Source organism: Chelonoidis abingdonii, chromosome 4, assembly GCF_003597395.2.
Source record: "Chelonoidis abingdonii isolate Lonesome George chromosome 4, CheloAbing_2.0, whole genome shotgun sequence".
NCBI lineage: Eukaryota > Metazoa > Chordata > Testudines > Testudinidae > Chelonoidis > Chelonoidis abingdonii.
Genome location: NC_133772.1, coordinates 49,284,450 through 49,298,927, shown reverse-complemented (window position 1 = coordinate 49,298,927; position 14,478 = coordinate 49,284,450). Strand labels below are relative to the sequence as shown.

Sequence of the window (14,478 nt, the reverse complement as noted above, 5' to 3'; positions counted from 1 at the left end):
AAAATAATTAAGATAAACACATGATCAGGGACTATTAGAAATTAGTACACAAACAGTATTCCTCTATAAAGTTGGATGCATCAGTCCACACTTCAATCACTTTCTTATATGAATCCATGCTGTGAATCATCCCCTACCCAGCATTTTGTAAGTGGTCATGGCATTCATAAGTGCAGTGCCTGGCAGTCAGGCCTCACCCCTCCCCAAGCACTGAACCCCATCCCCACAAGCAACTTTGTAAAGATACTATTTCCTCTTCCACTGGGACCATAATGTGAGAGCACAAAGCATCCCTGATTTCTGTTGCCCGCGTACGTCCAGCTCCAGCTTTGGCAGGTGAACTTTCTGGCTTAGTGAACTCATTCAGCAGCCCTTCACTGTCATGGATCCATTCAGAGGGAAGTGGCTCACCTCTGATATCACAAAGATTGTGAAGAGCACAGCAAGCCACACTAACACAGACAGCCTTGATTTCACTGGCGTCCAAATGTGTCTGTAGACATCTCCAGCAGAATTTCAATCTGTCAAAAGCACATTCAACACTTTTTGAGAGTGTAATTAAGCCATCTTTTGCCAGCGCCTCTTACATCAGGTATGATTTCATAAGCCAAGGCAAAAGAGGGTATGCAGGATCCCTCAGTATAACAGTGGGGACAGTAACTCTATATTATGACGTTATTTGGTGGGAAAGTTCTACTCTGTCTGTGAATATAGACTCCTGATCAACCAGAAAAATCTGGCATCATGATCTTTCCCAGTGCAGCCTGCGCTGACATTCATAAATCAAGCTCTGAGGTCCTGCATAATAATCCTTTCTGATTTATGTACTCATGCGCTCCTGAGGAGGGCAAACTATGGGCACGAGTCCCATCAGTGTCCCCGGCACAGTTTGGAAATCTCTTTCTCTCAAAGCCAGCAGTTACTTCAGGAATATCTTTTTTGCCCTCCACCATGGGGTAAACCCACATGCCTGATTGTCTGAGAAGCCTCCGCTACCACTTTACCACAGTGGACTTCCTAACACTAAACTGGTTGGTAACGGACCTGTAGCGATCTGGGGTAGCCAGCTTCCAGATGGCTATAGCAACCCGCATATTGACTGGCAAGCGTTCCCTCATGCATGTGTCTTGATGCTGGAGGGATGGGGCAAGCTGCTCACAAAGCTCCAGAAATGTAGCTTTCTTCATGCGAAAGTTCTGGACCCACTGCTGGTCATCCCAGGTCTGCATGACAATATGATCCCACCATTCTGCGCTTGTGGTACTGCACCGGAAGCACCTACATTGAGAGCATCAGCGGCTATACACAGTGCCATGAGCAGCATATGTCGGTTTAAGTCTGCCATGGTAGGGTCCTCCTTCTCCTGCTCCATCATAAGCTCTGTGAGGTGCTTTTGGTGTGTCAGAAAACACTGCTGAAATGTGCACCAGCATCTTACAGAAGCTCTCCCCATTTCCGGACACAGGAATGACAATGCAAACAAGAGAAGTTATTGAAAAGGCATTTGCTCCATGTTGCTGGTTCCAGTAGCTGGGAATGTACAGACCAAAATGACTACTCAGCAAGATGGGTTGGCAGGCTGTTCCAATTTCCTCTAACATGCAGCATGGAAAGTAACGTTTTCCCACAGTGCACCATGGTCAAAGGGCTAGAGTGGACACATTTTGGAAGTGCGCTAAAGAGTCTGGGATATGGCTGGTTTGATTGAGGTCTGTATGCTGCAATGTGGATGTCAGAGACCCAGGTCCTAACTCAGGTTAGAAAATTCTTAACATACGGTTAACAATCAGTGGAGATGCTCAAGCTCTGGGTTCTGTAACACAGGGTCAGCTGACTTGAGTCCCACTAACTCTGGGTTTACATTGCAGTATAGACATATCCTTAAAAGCCTATGTTACTTTTGAAAATGGGACTTAGGTTCAGAAGTCACATAGTTGTCTTATCTAGGAAGAATATTAGAAAATGTACTGTAAGGAGCAATCCTATATTTGCAAAAAGATAGTCTAGATAATAGATCTCTTTCAGCTCTAAATTTTTTGACTTCATGTGAGGAATAATAGCTGGAACAGATGAATTCCCAAGGACAAATATCTTAGATTTTATGTTTATTATGGGGTGAGGAGAAGATATGAAATAAAATAGATATCTTTCTCTCGAATAGACTGTTCCTAAATAAGCCTTTTTCAAATTTTTGAGATCAGTATGTTTCTAACACAGGATACCATGCTTCCTACTTCTTTGAACATGATTAGCTATAAAAATAACTTCATACACTACTTGCAGAAATAATAAATCATAAAACTGTCTGCTTTCAATAAGAGAAATTTTAACTATTGTTAAATTATTCAACAGGGATTAAATAGCAGAAATAGTTTACCAACACCACAGTTGAGACGAAGTTCAGGAGCTTCTGGCCTGCCACCTATTGAACAGTCATCTTCTAGGTGGGAACGCAATAATGGCAAGATACCTCATCAAGAATACAATATTTCAAGGTAAACCTCCGATTGGTACATTTATATTTATTTTACAACTGTAAAATAACCTACATTTACATATCTAATGTTTGAATTGGACTAGGTAAAGGACTTTATGTACAATGTCATAATTGAATGAATTCTGGACATTTTGCAAGAGGTACTCCAGCATAAACTGCAATATATTAATATATTTCAAGTTAATAATAATTTGTTCTCATGTAGATTCATTTATCCGTATGACCCAGACATTAAGTTATTCTGGCTTGGAGTGAAGCGCCCAGTCATAGCCAGTATTATGACGTACCAGTTTTTGTAGAAAATGAAGAATAATTTATCTAGCAAACTATTTGTTTTTGTTTTGTCACTACACAGTTTCTAAATAGTTACCTGAGATAGAGCTCACAAGGGGAACTTAGACAATGCAACCACTAAATTAGTCAGTAGGTAATGCTGAGGAGACAGTTGTGGCCAAAGCCATGTTGCTCCAGGGGATTTAGGTGCCTGAGTCTGAGCTGGAGGGAGGAGCTTCTCTCATACATGATTCACAGTCATGAACCTCTCATGGAGTTAGGCGCCTAAGCCAGGTCAGCCCTTTTTCAAGAAAAACAGAGAAGAAAATCAATGTTTAGCGAAGTAATTAGAAAAATAAATATTCATTGGACCAGTAACAGAGTGAATGACTTTGTAGTCCAGTGGCTAGGGCACTTATCTGTGAAGTAGCAGACCTAGGTTCTAGTCCCCTTATGCCAATGTTTATAAGAAAAGTGGAACAGCTTCAACAGAAAAGATTGGGAGATGGGAGACTCCTTCCACATCAGACAGAGCAAGGGACTGAACCCAGCTTTATTTCATCTTGGGTGGCAGCTCTAACCACTGGGTTAAAGGTTACAAGGGGGGCAGTAGTAGCAACTCCATCACCAGTGAGAGAGGTTTGAAGTCTGGAGAGGGGGGTTCAGCTCCCCTGTGATCAGAGGAAACAGACTCTTCATCAGACTCAGAAGCTGGCTTCTTTGTAGCCCGAGTGCAGTTGCCTGCCCATCGTGATACCAGCTTTCAGCATTCTAAGAGCCAGTGGCCTACACAGAGCTGGGTCTCACCTTCATACCAGTCGCCCTTCTAGACCCATTGGGGCTTCCCACCATATTCCAGAACCTCTCTGCTCCCTTCTTACACTTCTACATCAACAAAGTACTGGGAACATCTGAAGGAAGGTCACCATCTTCCTTCTCCCGGTGCTTGGATCAGTACTGTGTAGGCGGAGCTGCGTGCCCAGGAATCCCCTATAGAAGAATTGGAGGAGGGACATCCTCAGCAACCTTTAGCCTCTTTTTCTTAGTCAAGTCCTTTAGTCAACCTTTAGCATCTTTTTCTAGTCTTTCTGATGAGGCAACAATGGCCTAATCTATCTCTCCTCCTCCTGATGATTTTAGTGCTCATCAAGACTTATTGAAGAACATGGCTGTAGCTCTAGATATCCAGCCAGAATAAGTACAAGAAAGATCATACAGGCTTGTAGACATTTTAACCTTGGTTGGACCATCTAGGGTAGCTCTCTCTATTAATGAGGCTATCCTGAAGCCTGTCAAGATGTTATAGCAGACCCCTTGCTGAAGGGTTGGAGAAGAAAGATTATGTCCGCTCACAGGGATTTCAAACACTTTTACAACAACCCTCCTCCAGGCTCTCTGGTTGTTACAGTGACCAACAAAAGGAGAGGCAAGAACACCAGGCCTCTGCTCCAAAGGGAAAGGCAGGAGGAAAAACTAGATCTGTTCAGCAGGAAACTTTATTCCACAAGGGGTTTACAGCTCAGGATTGTGAACTAGCAACCTCTGCTGGGTCATTACAATTTCGACTTGTGGGATAACATCCTGAAGTTCAAAGACAAACTTCCTGATGATGCAAAGCAGGAGTAACCTGCTTTTATGGAGGAAGGCAAACTATTTGCCAGAATGACATTGCAGGCGAGCCGGGATGTGGTAGACTCTGAGGATTGAGCTATGGCCTTTGCCATCACAATGCAGCATACATCTTAGCTGCAAGCATTAGGCCTCCCCCCAAAGGCTCAACAAACAATTCAGGGCCTCCCATTTGAGGGCACCTTGCTCTTTTCCAGGAAAAGTGATGACAAACTCCACAGCTGTAAGGATTCAAGGGTGACCCTTAAGTCTCGGGGATCTATACACCCACAACAAAAAGAAAGCGGTTCCGCCCACTGCATTCCAAGTGATTTCAGCCCTTCTTGCCACGTTCCAAGGATCCGTCCAAAAGGAGGAGTAGGGGTTACAAAAGACATCCTCTACCTCCACCCTCCTCTGCCACTGCCAGCTCTTCTAGGGATTCTTGATCATCTAAGCAATCATTTTGACTTGTTGGATGAGAGCAGTATACCACTCCCCACAGTGCCATCTTTCCAGACCCTTATTTTTGACAACCATCTATTCCACTTCTTAAGTGCATAGACCTGCATCACCCCAGATCAGTGGATCTTAAGCATGGTGGAACTGACATACACCCTACAATTTATTTCTGACCCTCTTCTTCCCACCACTATTCCCTGCTCCTCTTGAGGGTCTGCTCTCACAAGAGCATGTTACTTCAGGAGGTCCAGTCTCTTCTCCTTACAGGGGCCATACAGGACGTTCTTCAAAGGGAAAATTTTATTTACATTACTTCCTAATCCAAAAAGAAAAGGGAGTATCAAGCCTATTTTATAGATCTAAGGCTGTTAAACAAATACTTGAAGAAAATAAAATTCCAGATGGTCACTCTAGCATCTTTTATCCCTTCCTTAGATCCAAGAGACTGGTATGATTACTCCTGAGGGCATTCTGCACCAAAAAAATTAAAAATTCTGCACACAATATTTTAAAATTCTTCAAAATTCTGCAAATTTTATTTGTCAAATAAATGTGGAGGCTCCAGCATGGCATTGGGGAACACAGGCCACTGGCTGTGCAGAGGTGGGAGATCACTGTGCAGCTCCTGCTCCATGAGACATGGATTCAGTGATGAGGCTGCACCCAACCCTGACACAGTCCAAGGACCAGGCCTGCCCCAGAAACACCCCAGGGCCCTGCCTTTCTATGCCAGGTGCACCAGGTGTGGGCAGGCAGGTTCAGCAAGGCAGTATACAAGTATGGAGGGACTTAGTATGGGGAGATCCAGGTGTGGGTTGAGAGGGTTCTCTGTGGGGCAATCTGGCTGTGGGTGGCTCAGTAGAGGATCTGGATTCACAGGAGCTTGTTGGGTTTTTTTGGATGCAATGGTAATGGGATGCTGCAGGGGATGAAAGTGATTGGGTCTCAGCGGGGGGGTGGGTGGATGTGGGGGGGTTAGCGATCTGCATGGGGGTCTGGATGTGGGAGTCCAGAAGTTGGGAGAGTGGGACTCACTCAAGTGGTGAGTCCAGAAGTTGGGAGAGTGGGACTCAGTGGTGTGAGGATCCAGGTGCAACTGGTTGGGGTTTGGTGGGGTGGGGATCCAGATGCAGCGGGAGTGGGGCTCATCGAGGGGGTTCTGAGTGTGAGTTGTGAGACTTAGTGGGAGGGTCTGGGTATGAGGGGGTCTGGATGAACGGGAGTTGGGTGGATGAGCAAACATTTCCCTGTACAGGGATCCCTCCCACTGCACCTGAGGAGCAATGGATGTAGGGAGTGGGGTGGGGGAAAAGGAATTTGCAGAGTTCTTGTAGCCAGGGAGATATCTTGGGGTGGGTCTGACCTCGCCCTGGATGCCGTGCAGTGGAAGAGGAAGTCCCGTCCTCCCCAGCCCAGGCCAGACTTGCAGCTGAGCCCGGCACAGCGCACAAGCCTCCCACCCATCCTGTCCCACAGTGATTTCTGTCTCCGCTGGTTGCCCCCAAACATACTGCTGTGCCCCCAAAACATACTGCTGGGGAGGGTCGCATGTCCTTTCTTGTGGCTTCTTTTTGCTTTCCCATCAGAAAGTCATTTTTTTCAGGGAAGCAAAGAAATCTGTGGGGAATATAAATTCTGTGCATGTGCAGTGGCACAGAATTCCCCCAGGAGTATATGATACTCTTCACTTAAATGCTTATTTTCATGTGGCAATTCACCATAGCCACTGAAAATTTCTCAGGTTCGTGGTCAATGAATTCCTCTATCAATTCACAGTGCTACCTTTCGAGCTGTCAGCAGCCCCTCACATTTTCACAAAATGTACAGCTGTAATTGCAGCATTTCTGAGAGAGTCAGGAGTCCATGTATTTCCTTACCTACACAACTAGCTAGTAAAAGTCCAGAGCAGGTCTGATGTACTCTCCCATGTAGCCACTGTTTGATCCACGATTAACACACTCTGGCTGCTAATCAATAAAGTGAAAGCCATTCCCTCCCCTGTTCAAAAAATAGAATTCATTGGAGCAGTCCTGGATGCTATAAAGGCAAGGGCTTTCCTGTCATTGCAGAAACAATGTGATTTTTTGTTTGTTTTTAGATCTAAAGGTACACCCTGTCACCACAGTTCGGAACTGTCTCACACTTTTAAGACATATGACATCAAGCACTTATGTGGTGCAGCATGCCAGACTACATCTCAGACATCTACAGTGTTGGATAGCCTTGGTGTACTGACTGGCCAGTCACCATATAGATATGATGGTTCACATACCCTCTTGGGTCTTATGCTCCCTGAACTGGTGAATAGAATGTACAGATATTTCTGAGGGAGGTCTCCCCCGCCAATAACAGACTCTCACTTTAGTCACAGATGTATCAGATCTAAGTTGGGGAGCTCACTTAAGTCACCTTTGGTCTCCCCAGGATCTGCATATAAATATCAGGGAGCTCCAGGACATCCATCTGGTTTGCCTGGCATTCCTTCCACACATCAGGGGGTGGAATGTGTTGGTGCTCATGGATAGCCTAGCAGTTGTTTTATGTAAACAAGCAAGGAGGGGCCCAGTCCACAAAGTTATGCCAGGAGGCAATCCTCCTGTGGAATTTCTTCATTGCCAATCCTATCCATCAGAAAGCTGTTAATTTTCTGGGAGCTCAAAACACTCCAGCTGGCTGCCTGAGGAGTTTGTTTACAGGCCACCACAAGTGGTCTCTTCAGCTGAACATTTCCAGGTCCATTTTCTTGTGCCGGGAAACTCCGCAAGTGGACCTGTTTGCAACAAGAGGAAAAATGTCATTTTTTTGTTCCCAAGCAGTCTTCAGCCCAGGTTTGCTGACAGAGATTTTCCTCCTGTCCTGGCTGAGAGGCCAGCTGTATGCATTCCCTCCAGTTCTTGTACTTTTTAGCCAAAGTTGAGCAAGATTTTGCTCACCTTATTTTACCAACCCCTGCATGGCCCCATATACACTGGTTTTAGACCCTACTAGCCCTGTGAGTCAGATCTCCGCTGTTGCTCTCAAGAGGATATGCATCTTATCTCCCAGGACCACAGCTGCTGCCTTCATCCCAACCTTCAGGACCTCCATCTTACAGCATGGACTTTCATCCCAACCTTCAGGACCTCCACCTTACAGCTTCATGTCTGACCATCTCAGAATGAGTTTGCTCGAAGGGTGTGCAGGAAGTACTACTGAATAGGAGAAAGCCTTTAACGAGATTCTCCATCTGCCCATACAAAGAAGCATTTCCCTAAATCGAGATCCGATTAACCATATCTTGGATTCTTTTATTTCTGAAACAGCATGCACTGACTCTTAGCCGCCAAAGAACTGTGATGAACTATCTCAGTTTTCCACCCACCTGTGGATAACCATTCAGTTTTTTCAAATTGCATGTCCATGAGGTTTCTAAAGTGTTTGCTCAAATTATAACTACAGATTCATGATCCAGTTCCACAGTGGAGTATAAATTTGATGCCCCCCCCACGCCTTGAGCCACTAACAACTTGTTCTGTTGCACCTGTCAATGAAAGTATCTTTCCTTGTTGCAATAACCTCAGCCAGGAGAGTAGGGGAATAGAGCTTTGGTATCAGAGCCCCTCGATACAATTTTCTTTAGGAACAAGGTTTTCCCTTGGTCTCACCCTAAATTCCTATCTAAATTGGTTTTCAAATTTCACATGAATCAAGTAATTTATTTACCAACATTCTTTCCAAAGCCCCAGTTGAGCAAAGGGGAGGAAAAGCACCATATTTTTAGATGATAGCAGTGCTTCAGTTTTTTACCTGGAGTGGACTAGACTCACTTCTTCCTCTCAATTCTTCATGGTGATTTCAGACAGAGTGAAAGGCCAGCTGGTCTCCACCCAGAAGATCTCTGCCTGTATTCCAAGTTGTATTCATTTATGCTACCTATTAGACAATTTTGCATCTCCCAATAAAGTTTTTGCGCACTCAGCCAGATTGCAGGTGGTTTCTCTGAGGCCATTTTTGTTACGGTTTCCATTCTGGATATTTGTAGGGCAGCAACCTGGCCATCTCTCCATACATTTGCCTCTGATTATACTATCTCTCATCAATCCAGAGTCAATGCCAGATTTGGATGAGTAGTCCTTCAATCCTTGTTCAGAAGTTTCCGAGCCCACTGCCAGTTTGGACTTCTTGTGAGTCGCCCACCGTGGAATGGACAGTGTTCTTCAAGATATGTTGGACATGTCCATTCCACGACCCTCCCTCCTTCCCCTCTCTATCGGAGCTCTTTTCCAGTATGAAGAAACTGAGGCAGGTATTGGGAGCAGTACAGCCGTTTATGCCTGCATACAGTGGCATGAGGCACCAAAGGGTACATGCAGTACCCAACAGGTACTGCTAAGAGAACCATCTCCAACAGCTCTGCATGAAACATACACGTACATCTACAGTAGAATGGATGAGTGAAAAGAACAACAGTTACAAAAAGGTAGGTAACCATTTTTTCTTCTTTGAGCGATTGGTGTCCATTTCCATTCCACTGCAGGAGCGTTTGTACCCGGTGCACCAGAGAGAGAGATTTTTTCCCCCTAGCTGTTTCCATCAGAGAGGGGCATGCGCCCCATGCCGGTGAGTGACCTCTGTTGCCATGTGATGGTGTAATGGGTGGAGCTGTCCCAGACACACCCCAGTCCCTTCTTACTGCCTATGGTTAGTAGTCAGAGCATGTTGGCTTGCTTCAGAGAGTGTTCTCCCTTTCAGTGAGATTTTCTCTTATATATAATTTGGTACTCATTCATAGTTAGCTTAGAGAAAGTTTCATTTCTTAGTTGTTTTGTAGTTTAGTGGACTGTTGGTTCCAGCTTTCTTCTGGGTGCTGATGTCTGGTACCAGGAAATGCCTTGTCTCCAGACTTTAAGCCTTGCATCAGTGGCGGAAAATCCATGCCAGTGAGTGGCCTGCATTCTCAGTATTTAAAGTGCCTTACTGAGAGTCATGTCCAGGACAGGTGCCAGATCTGTAGTGACTTTAAGCTCCAAACTAAAAACAGTAGGGAGGGGATGCTCCATCACCTTCTCATGGAGGCTGCCTTCAGTCCACCATTGGAGCCTTCTTTCTGCTTCTGTCAGAAATGCCCTATCAGGGATTGTGGAGTTTCACTACCTCTCGTCTTCCCCAGTGCTGAGAAAAAAGTATCGGCATGGTGCTTTGAAGGACTCATACTCCAGGAGACCAAGATCTCTAGCACCGCCAACTAGAAGACAAGCCGAGGGGAAGGATAGAGTGTCCTCTGAGAGGAGGCATTCCCCAGTGCATCTGAATCAGGATCATTGACTCCAGCATCGGTTTCTGTGATGAGACCAACAAGTGCTGGTATATCAACCCTCTCTGTGGTGCTGACCACTTAAAGTATATCTCTACTGGAGTAGAAGACCTGCAGCACAGGTCAGCTCACTTGGGTTTGTGGAGCTTCGTCTGTGGGGACAAAAATTGCTGTGTAGATGTTTGGGTTCAAGCTGGAGCAACCCAAACCTGAACCTCTATGAAGCAATTTTACCGCCTTGCAGCCTGAGCCCTGTAAGCCCAAATCAGCTGACCCAGGCCAGGAGTGGGATTTAATTGATGTAGACATATCCTAAAATACAGCAACAGTATCAGCAGAAATTCTCGGTACCAACAATGCTGGAGGCATATGCGGCTGCATATGCTGTCTTGTGCCTCTTGGTACTGGCTTCTCAAGAACAGGAGATGTTTTGTGCCATACTGATAAACCCTCAGACTGCATCAGACTTACCTACATCTGGAGGTAAACTTTTGGTGCTATGATCAGCTTTGGTTCCTCCTGTGCCTCCTTGCCCAGTGCAGTCAAGAGGCAAACTAACTATGCTTCCCTTGGTACTGTTGTCTCTGGAGCCTCTACAGCACTTCTTGGCACTGACGGGTACTGCGCAGTCTCCCCCCACCCTTGTTGGGTGACTTGGACTCATCTTCAGAATCAGTAGTTAGCTTATATGTGACACAGTCACGAGATAGGAAAAGTCACTCTCCATGAACCAGGGGTTTTTGCCCTTGGTATCCAGCAGAGGTTCCACACTGGTTACAGGACGTGGATCCTTGGTCTGCAAGAGATTGAAGTCCAATGCCCTACCAATGACCATATTGGAACCTCTGGGGGTTTCCTCCCACCATCAGATCCTCCCTTTGGCCTCATCCCTGTATATCGCTGAGTAAGTACTGGGATGGTTCATATGAGGAGGTTCATTAAGTCACCCTTGGTACCAAGTTGGCTGCCAAGCAGAAGCAAACTTCCCTAGCAGCACTTCCGTCAGAGGAGTTACAGGGTGGAGGGCTCAACCTCAACCTGCTTTGTGTTCCTCCTCATCGTTTGAAGAAGTGGTGGTGTCCTGTGTGTTCTTGCCTCTACAAGATGATTACAGGGCCTATCAGGGCCTGTTGAAGAGGGTGGCTTCCTCCTTGGACATGCAGATTGGAGGTAGTTCAGGAGAGCTCACATAGATTATTGTACATTTTGGTTTCAACAGGGTCTTCCTAAGTAATTCTCCCTATAAATGAGGCCACAAGGGTTTTATGGCAAACACCATCTTCTCTACCACCAACAGATGAAAGGATTGACTGGAGGTGCTATATCCTTTATGGGGATATGAGTATTTTTACAAATACAAACTCCTGGGGACCTTTTCTCAGCAGTGAACAGTGCGTCAGGGGAGCCCACTCCTACCAAAAAGTAGAGTCAAAGAAACCTGTTTTTTTCGTTTGTGTTTGTTCGTTTGAGTAGGAGAATTTGTTTGACTGCCAACTACAATTTTGTGTCTTGAATCAGCAAGCCTTGTTGGGAAGATACAATTTCTCCCTCTGGAACAATATTCTCAAATTTGTGGACAAGTTACCAAAGAATCCCAGGCAAGAGTTTCAGGCCATATTGGATGAGGGTAAACTAGTTGCTGGGACCTCTCTTCAGGCTGCATTGGATAGGGAAGACTGCAGCCAGGGCCATGGCATCTGTTTTCTACAGTGTGTAGGTGCTCATGGCTTCAGTTGTCTGGTATTCCACAGGGTGTCCAACACACTATTCAGGATCTCCCCTTTGAGGAATCAACCCTCTTTTCCAGCAGACTGACAAGTTCTGAAGTCTCAAGAACTCCAGGGCTACATTGAAGTCTTTGGGGATTTATACTCCCTTCCCTAAAAAGTAGTAATTTTACCCTTAGTTATTCCACCATTACCAGCCCCTTACACCTAGGCAACCTGACCAGTCTAGGAGGAGAGGGAAGAGTCAAAAGACGACTCCACCACACACACGGTTTTTGTCTGCAGTGAGCTCATCTAGACTGTAGGAATGTCAAGCAGTCTGTTTGACTGCCTTGTCAAGGGCGGCTTACCAGTTTGCATTACACCAGCTTCTCCTCCTCCTCTTTTTTTCCAACAGGTTGTCCCACTTCCTACATACTTGGCCTCTCTCAACATTGGAAAAATAGGTCCTGAATGTGGTTCGACATGGTTACCTCATAGAATTTTCAAAGATTCTGAAAAGTCACTTTCTCCTTTCTCCACTATCCTCAAATCCTCAAAAGAGGTGAAATATGCAGAAGGCCAAATATGGTCTTTTGTGAATTGTGACAGAGAGAGTGAGTTCTCAAGGTGGAGATGTTCTCTGGTCATTACTCAGTCTTTTTCCTGGTAAATGAGATCTGGGGAAGGTGGAGCAGTGTTAGATTTAAAATATCTGAAAAGTGCAGTAGGAGGACCATATTCAAAATGGAGACCTTGAAGCTGACAGTGACAGATTTGTCGATCAAGGAGGCCTACTTTCATATGCTGGTTCAACAGGTGCACAGGAGGCTTCTGTGATTTGCTCATGAGGCCTATCATTTCCAGTACAAAGTGCTGCTTTTCAGAGTGCCATCCGTGCCTCGAGTGTTCACAAAAGTTCTTTTATTTTTGGTGTCTGCTCTCAGGCAGAAGTGGATACAAAGGTACTTTTTCCTGAAAGATGTTCTAGTTCAATGATAGACTGTGGCTCTCAAGGCTCAAGAGGCTCTTTGATGCATCTGGAGCACATGATATTAAAACACTGTGCGATTTAATTATTAACAAGTCAGAATGCTTTTTACTATGTTAGCGAATTGTAATTGATAAAATAATAATAGTCGTTTTACTGTGAGAATAATATATATACAGACTAAACCATACTGTTAAAATATGAATATATAGTATTGTAGTAAATGTAGCAAATGAACTCTGGCTCTTTTGGGTAATGTTGATCGGTAATTTGGGTAATTTGGCTTCTGAACTACTGATTTCTGAGGGTATGTCTACACTATGAAATTAGGTCAAATTTATAGAAGTCGATATTTTAGAAATCAATTTTATACAATCAATTGTATGTCCCCCCACTTAAGACCATTAAGACCATTAACTCAGCAGAGTGCGTCCATAGTACCGAGGCTAGCATCGACTTCTGGAGCATTGCACTGTGGTAGCTATCCCACAGTTCCTGCAGTCTCTACCACCCATTGGAATTCTGGGTTGAGATTCCAATGCCTGATGGGTCAAAAACATTGTCGCAGGTGGTTCTGGATACATGTCATCAGGCCCTCCCTCCATGAAAGCAATGGCAGACAATCATTTTGAGCCTTATTTCCTGGGTTACCCGTGCAGATGCCATACCACGGCAAGCATGGAGCCCGCTTAGCTCTCCGTCACCATACGTCTCCTGGGTGCTGGCAGACGTGGTACTGCATTGCTACACAGCAGCAGCTCTTTGCCTTTTGGCAGCAGACAATGCATTACAACTGGTAGTCGTCGTCGTCGTCTCCTGGGTGCTCTTTTGGCCGACCTCGGTGAGGTCGGTCAGGGGTGTCTGGGCAGACATGGGTGCTCCTAGCAGACCTCAGTGAGGTCTGTCAGGGGTGCCTGGACATAAATGGGAGTGATTCCAGGTCATTCTCTTTTAAGTTTTCTCATGGAGTTTCAGTCCTGCCTGCGCTCGTACTGCACTGTCTGCTGGCGAGCAGCCACGAGATGAGAAAGGCTAGCAGTCGTACTGCACCGTCTTCTGGCGAGCACCCAGGAGACGACGATGGCTAGCAGTTGTACTGCACCGTCTGCTGCCAGCCTAAGATGTATAAGAGAGATGGAATGGATCAAAACAAGAAAGAAACCAGATTTGTTTTGTATTCATTTGTTTTAATTTGCTTCACCCTCCCTCCCTCCAGGAATAGTGGGGGGAGGGATAGCTCAGTGGTTTGAGCATTGGCCTGCTAAACCCAGGGTTTTGAGTTCAGTCCATTCTGTGTGACAGATGTGTTTCTCCTTAATGCAAACCAACCCGCTTTGTTGATTTTAATTCCCTGTAAGCCAAGTCACCCCTCCCTCCGTCAGAACAACCGCAGACAATTGTTTCCTGCCTTTTTTCTGGGCAGATGCCATAGCACAGCAGGCATGGAGTCCACTCAGATCACCAGGGCAATTTTGAGCACTGTAAACACCACATGTAATATCCTGCAGTATATGCAGAATCAGAACATGCAAAAGCAAAACCAGGTGAGGAAGCAATGGCAGTGCGGTGACGAGAGTGATGAGGACATGGACACAGACTTCTCTCATAAGAACATAAGAATGGCCGTACTGGGTCAGACCAAAGGTCC

At 45.5% G+C, this 14,478-nt stretch overlaps 1 protein-coding gene and 1 long non-coding RNA gene across 3 annotated transcripts in view; one reads left to right on the top strand and one right to left on the bottom strand.

Moving 5' to 3' along the window:
• LOC142046752 (uncharacterized) overlaps window positions 1–14,478 on the bottom strand; it is a 257,988-nt gene that overhangs the window by 114,407 nt on the left and 129,103 nt on the right. The window lies entirely within an intron of this gene.
• The window catches only part of PDE3B (phosphodiesterase 3B), a 288,726-nt gene that overhangs the window by 165,749 nt on the left and 108,499 nt on the right, over window positions 1–14,478 (top strand). For both annotated transcript variants that reach the window (XM_075065146.1, XM_075065145.1), the window contains exon 4: window positions 2,353–2,495. In XM_075065146.1, the coding sequence (XP_074921247.1) occupies window positions 2,353–2,495 (143 nt within the window). The remainder of the gene's footprint in view (window positions 1–2,352; window positions 2,496–14,478) is intronic.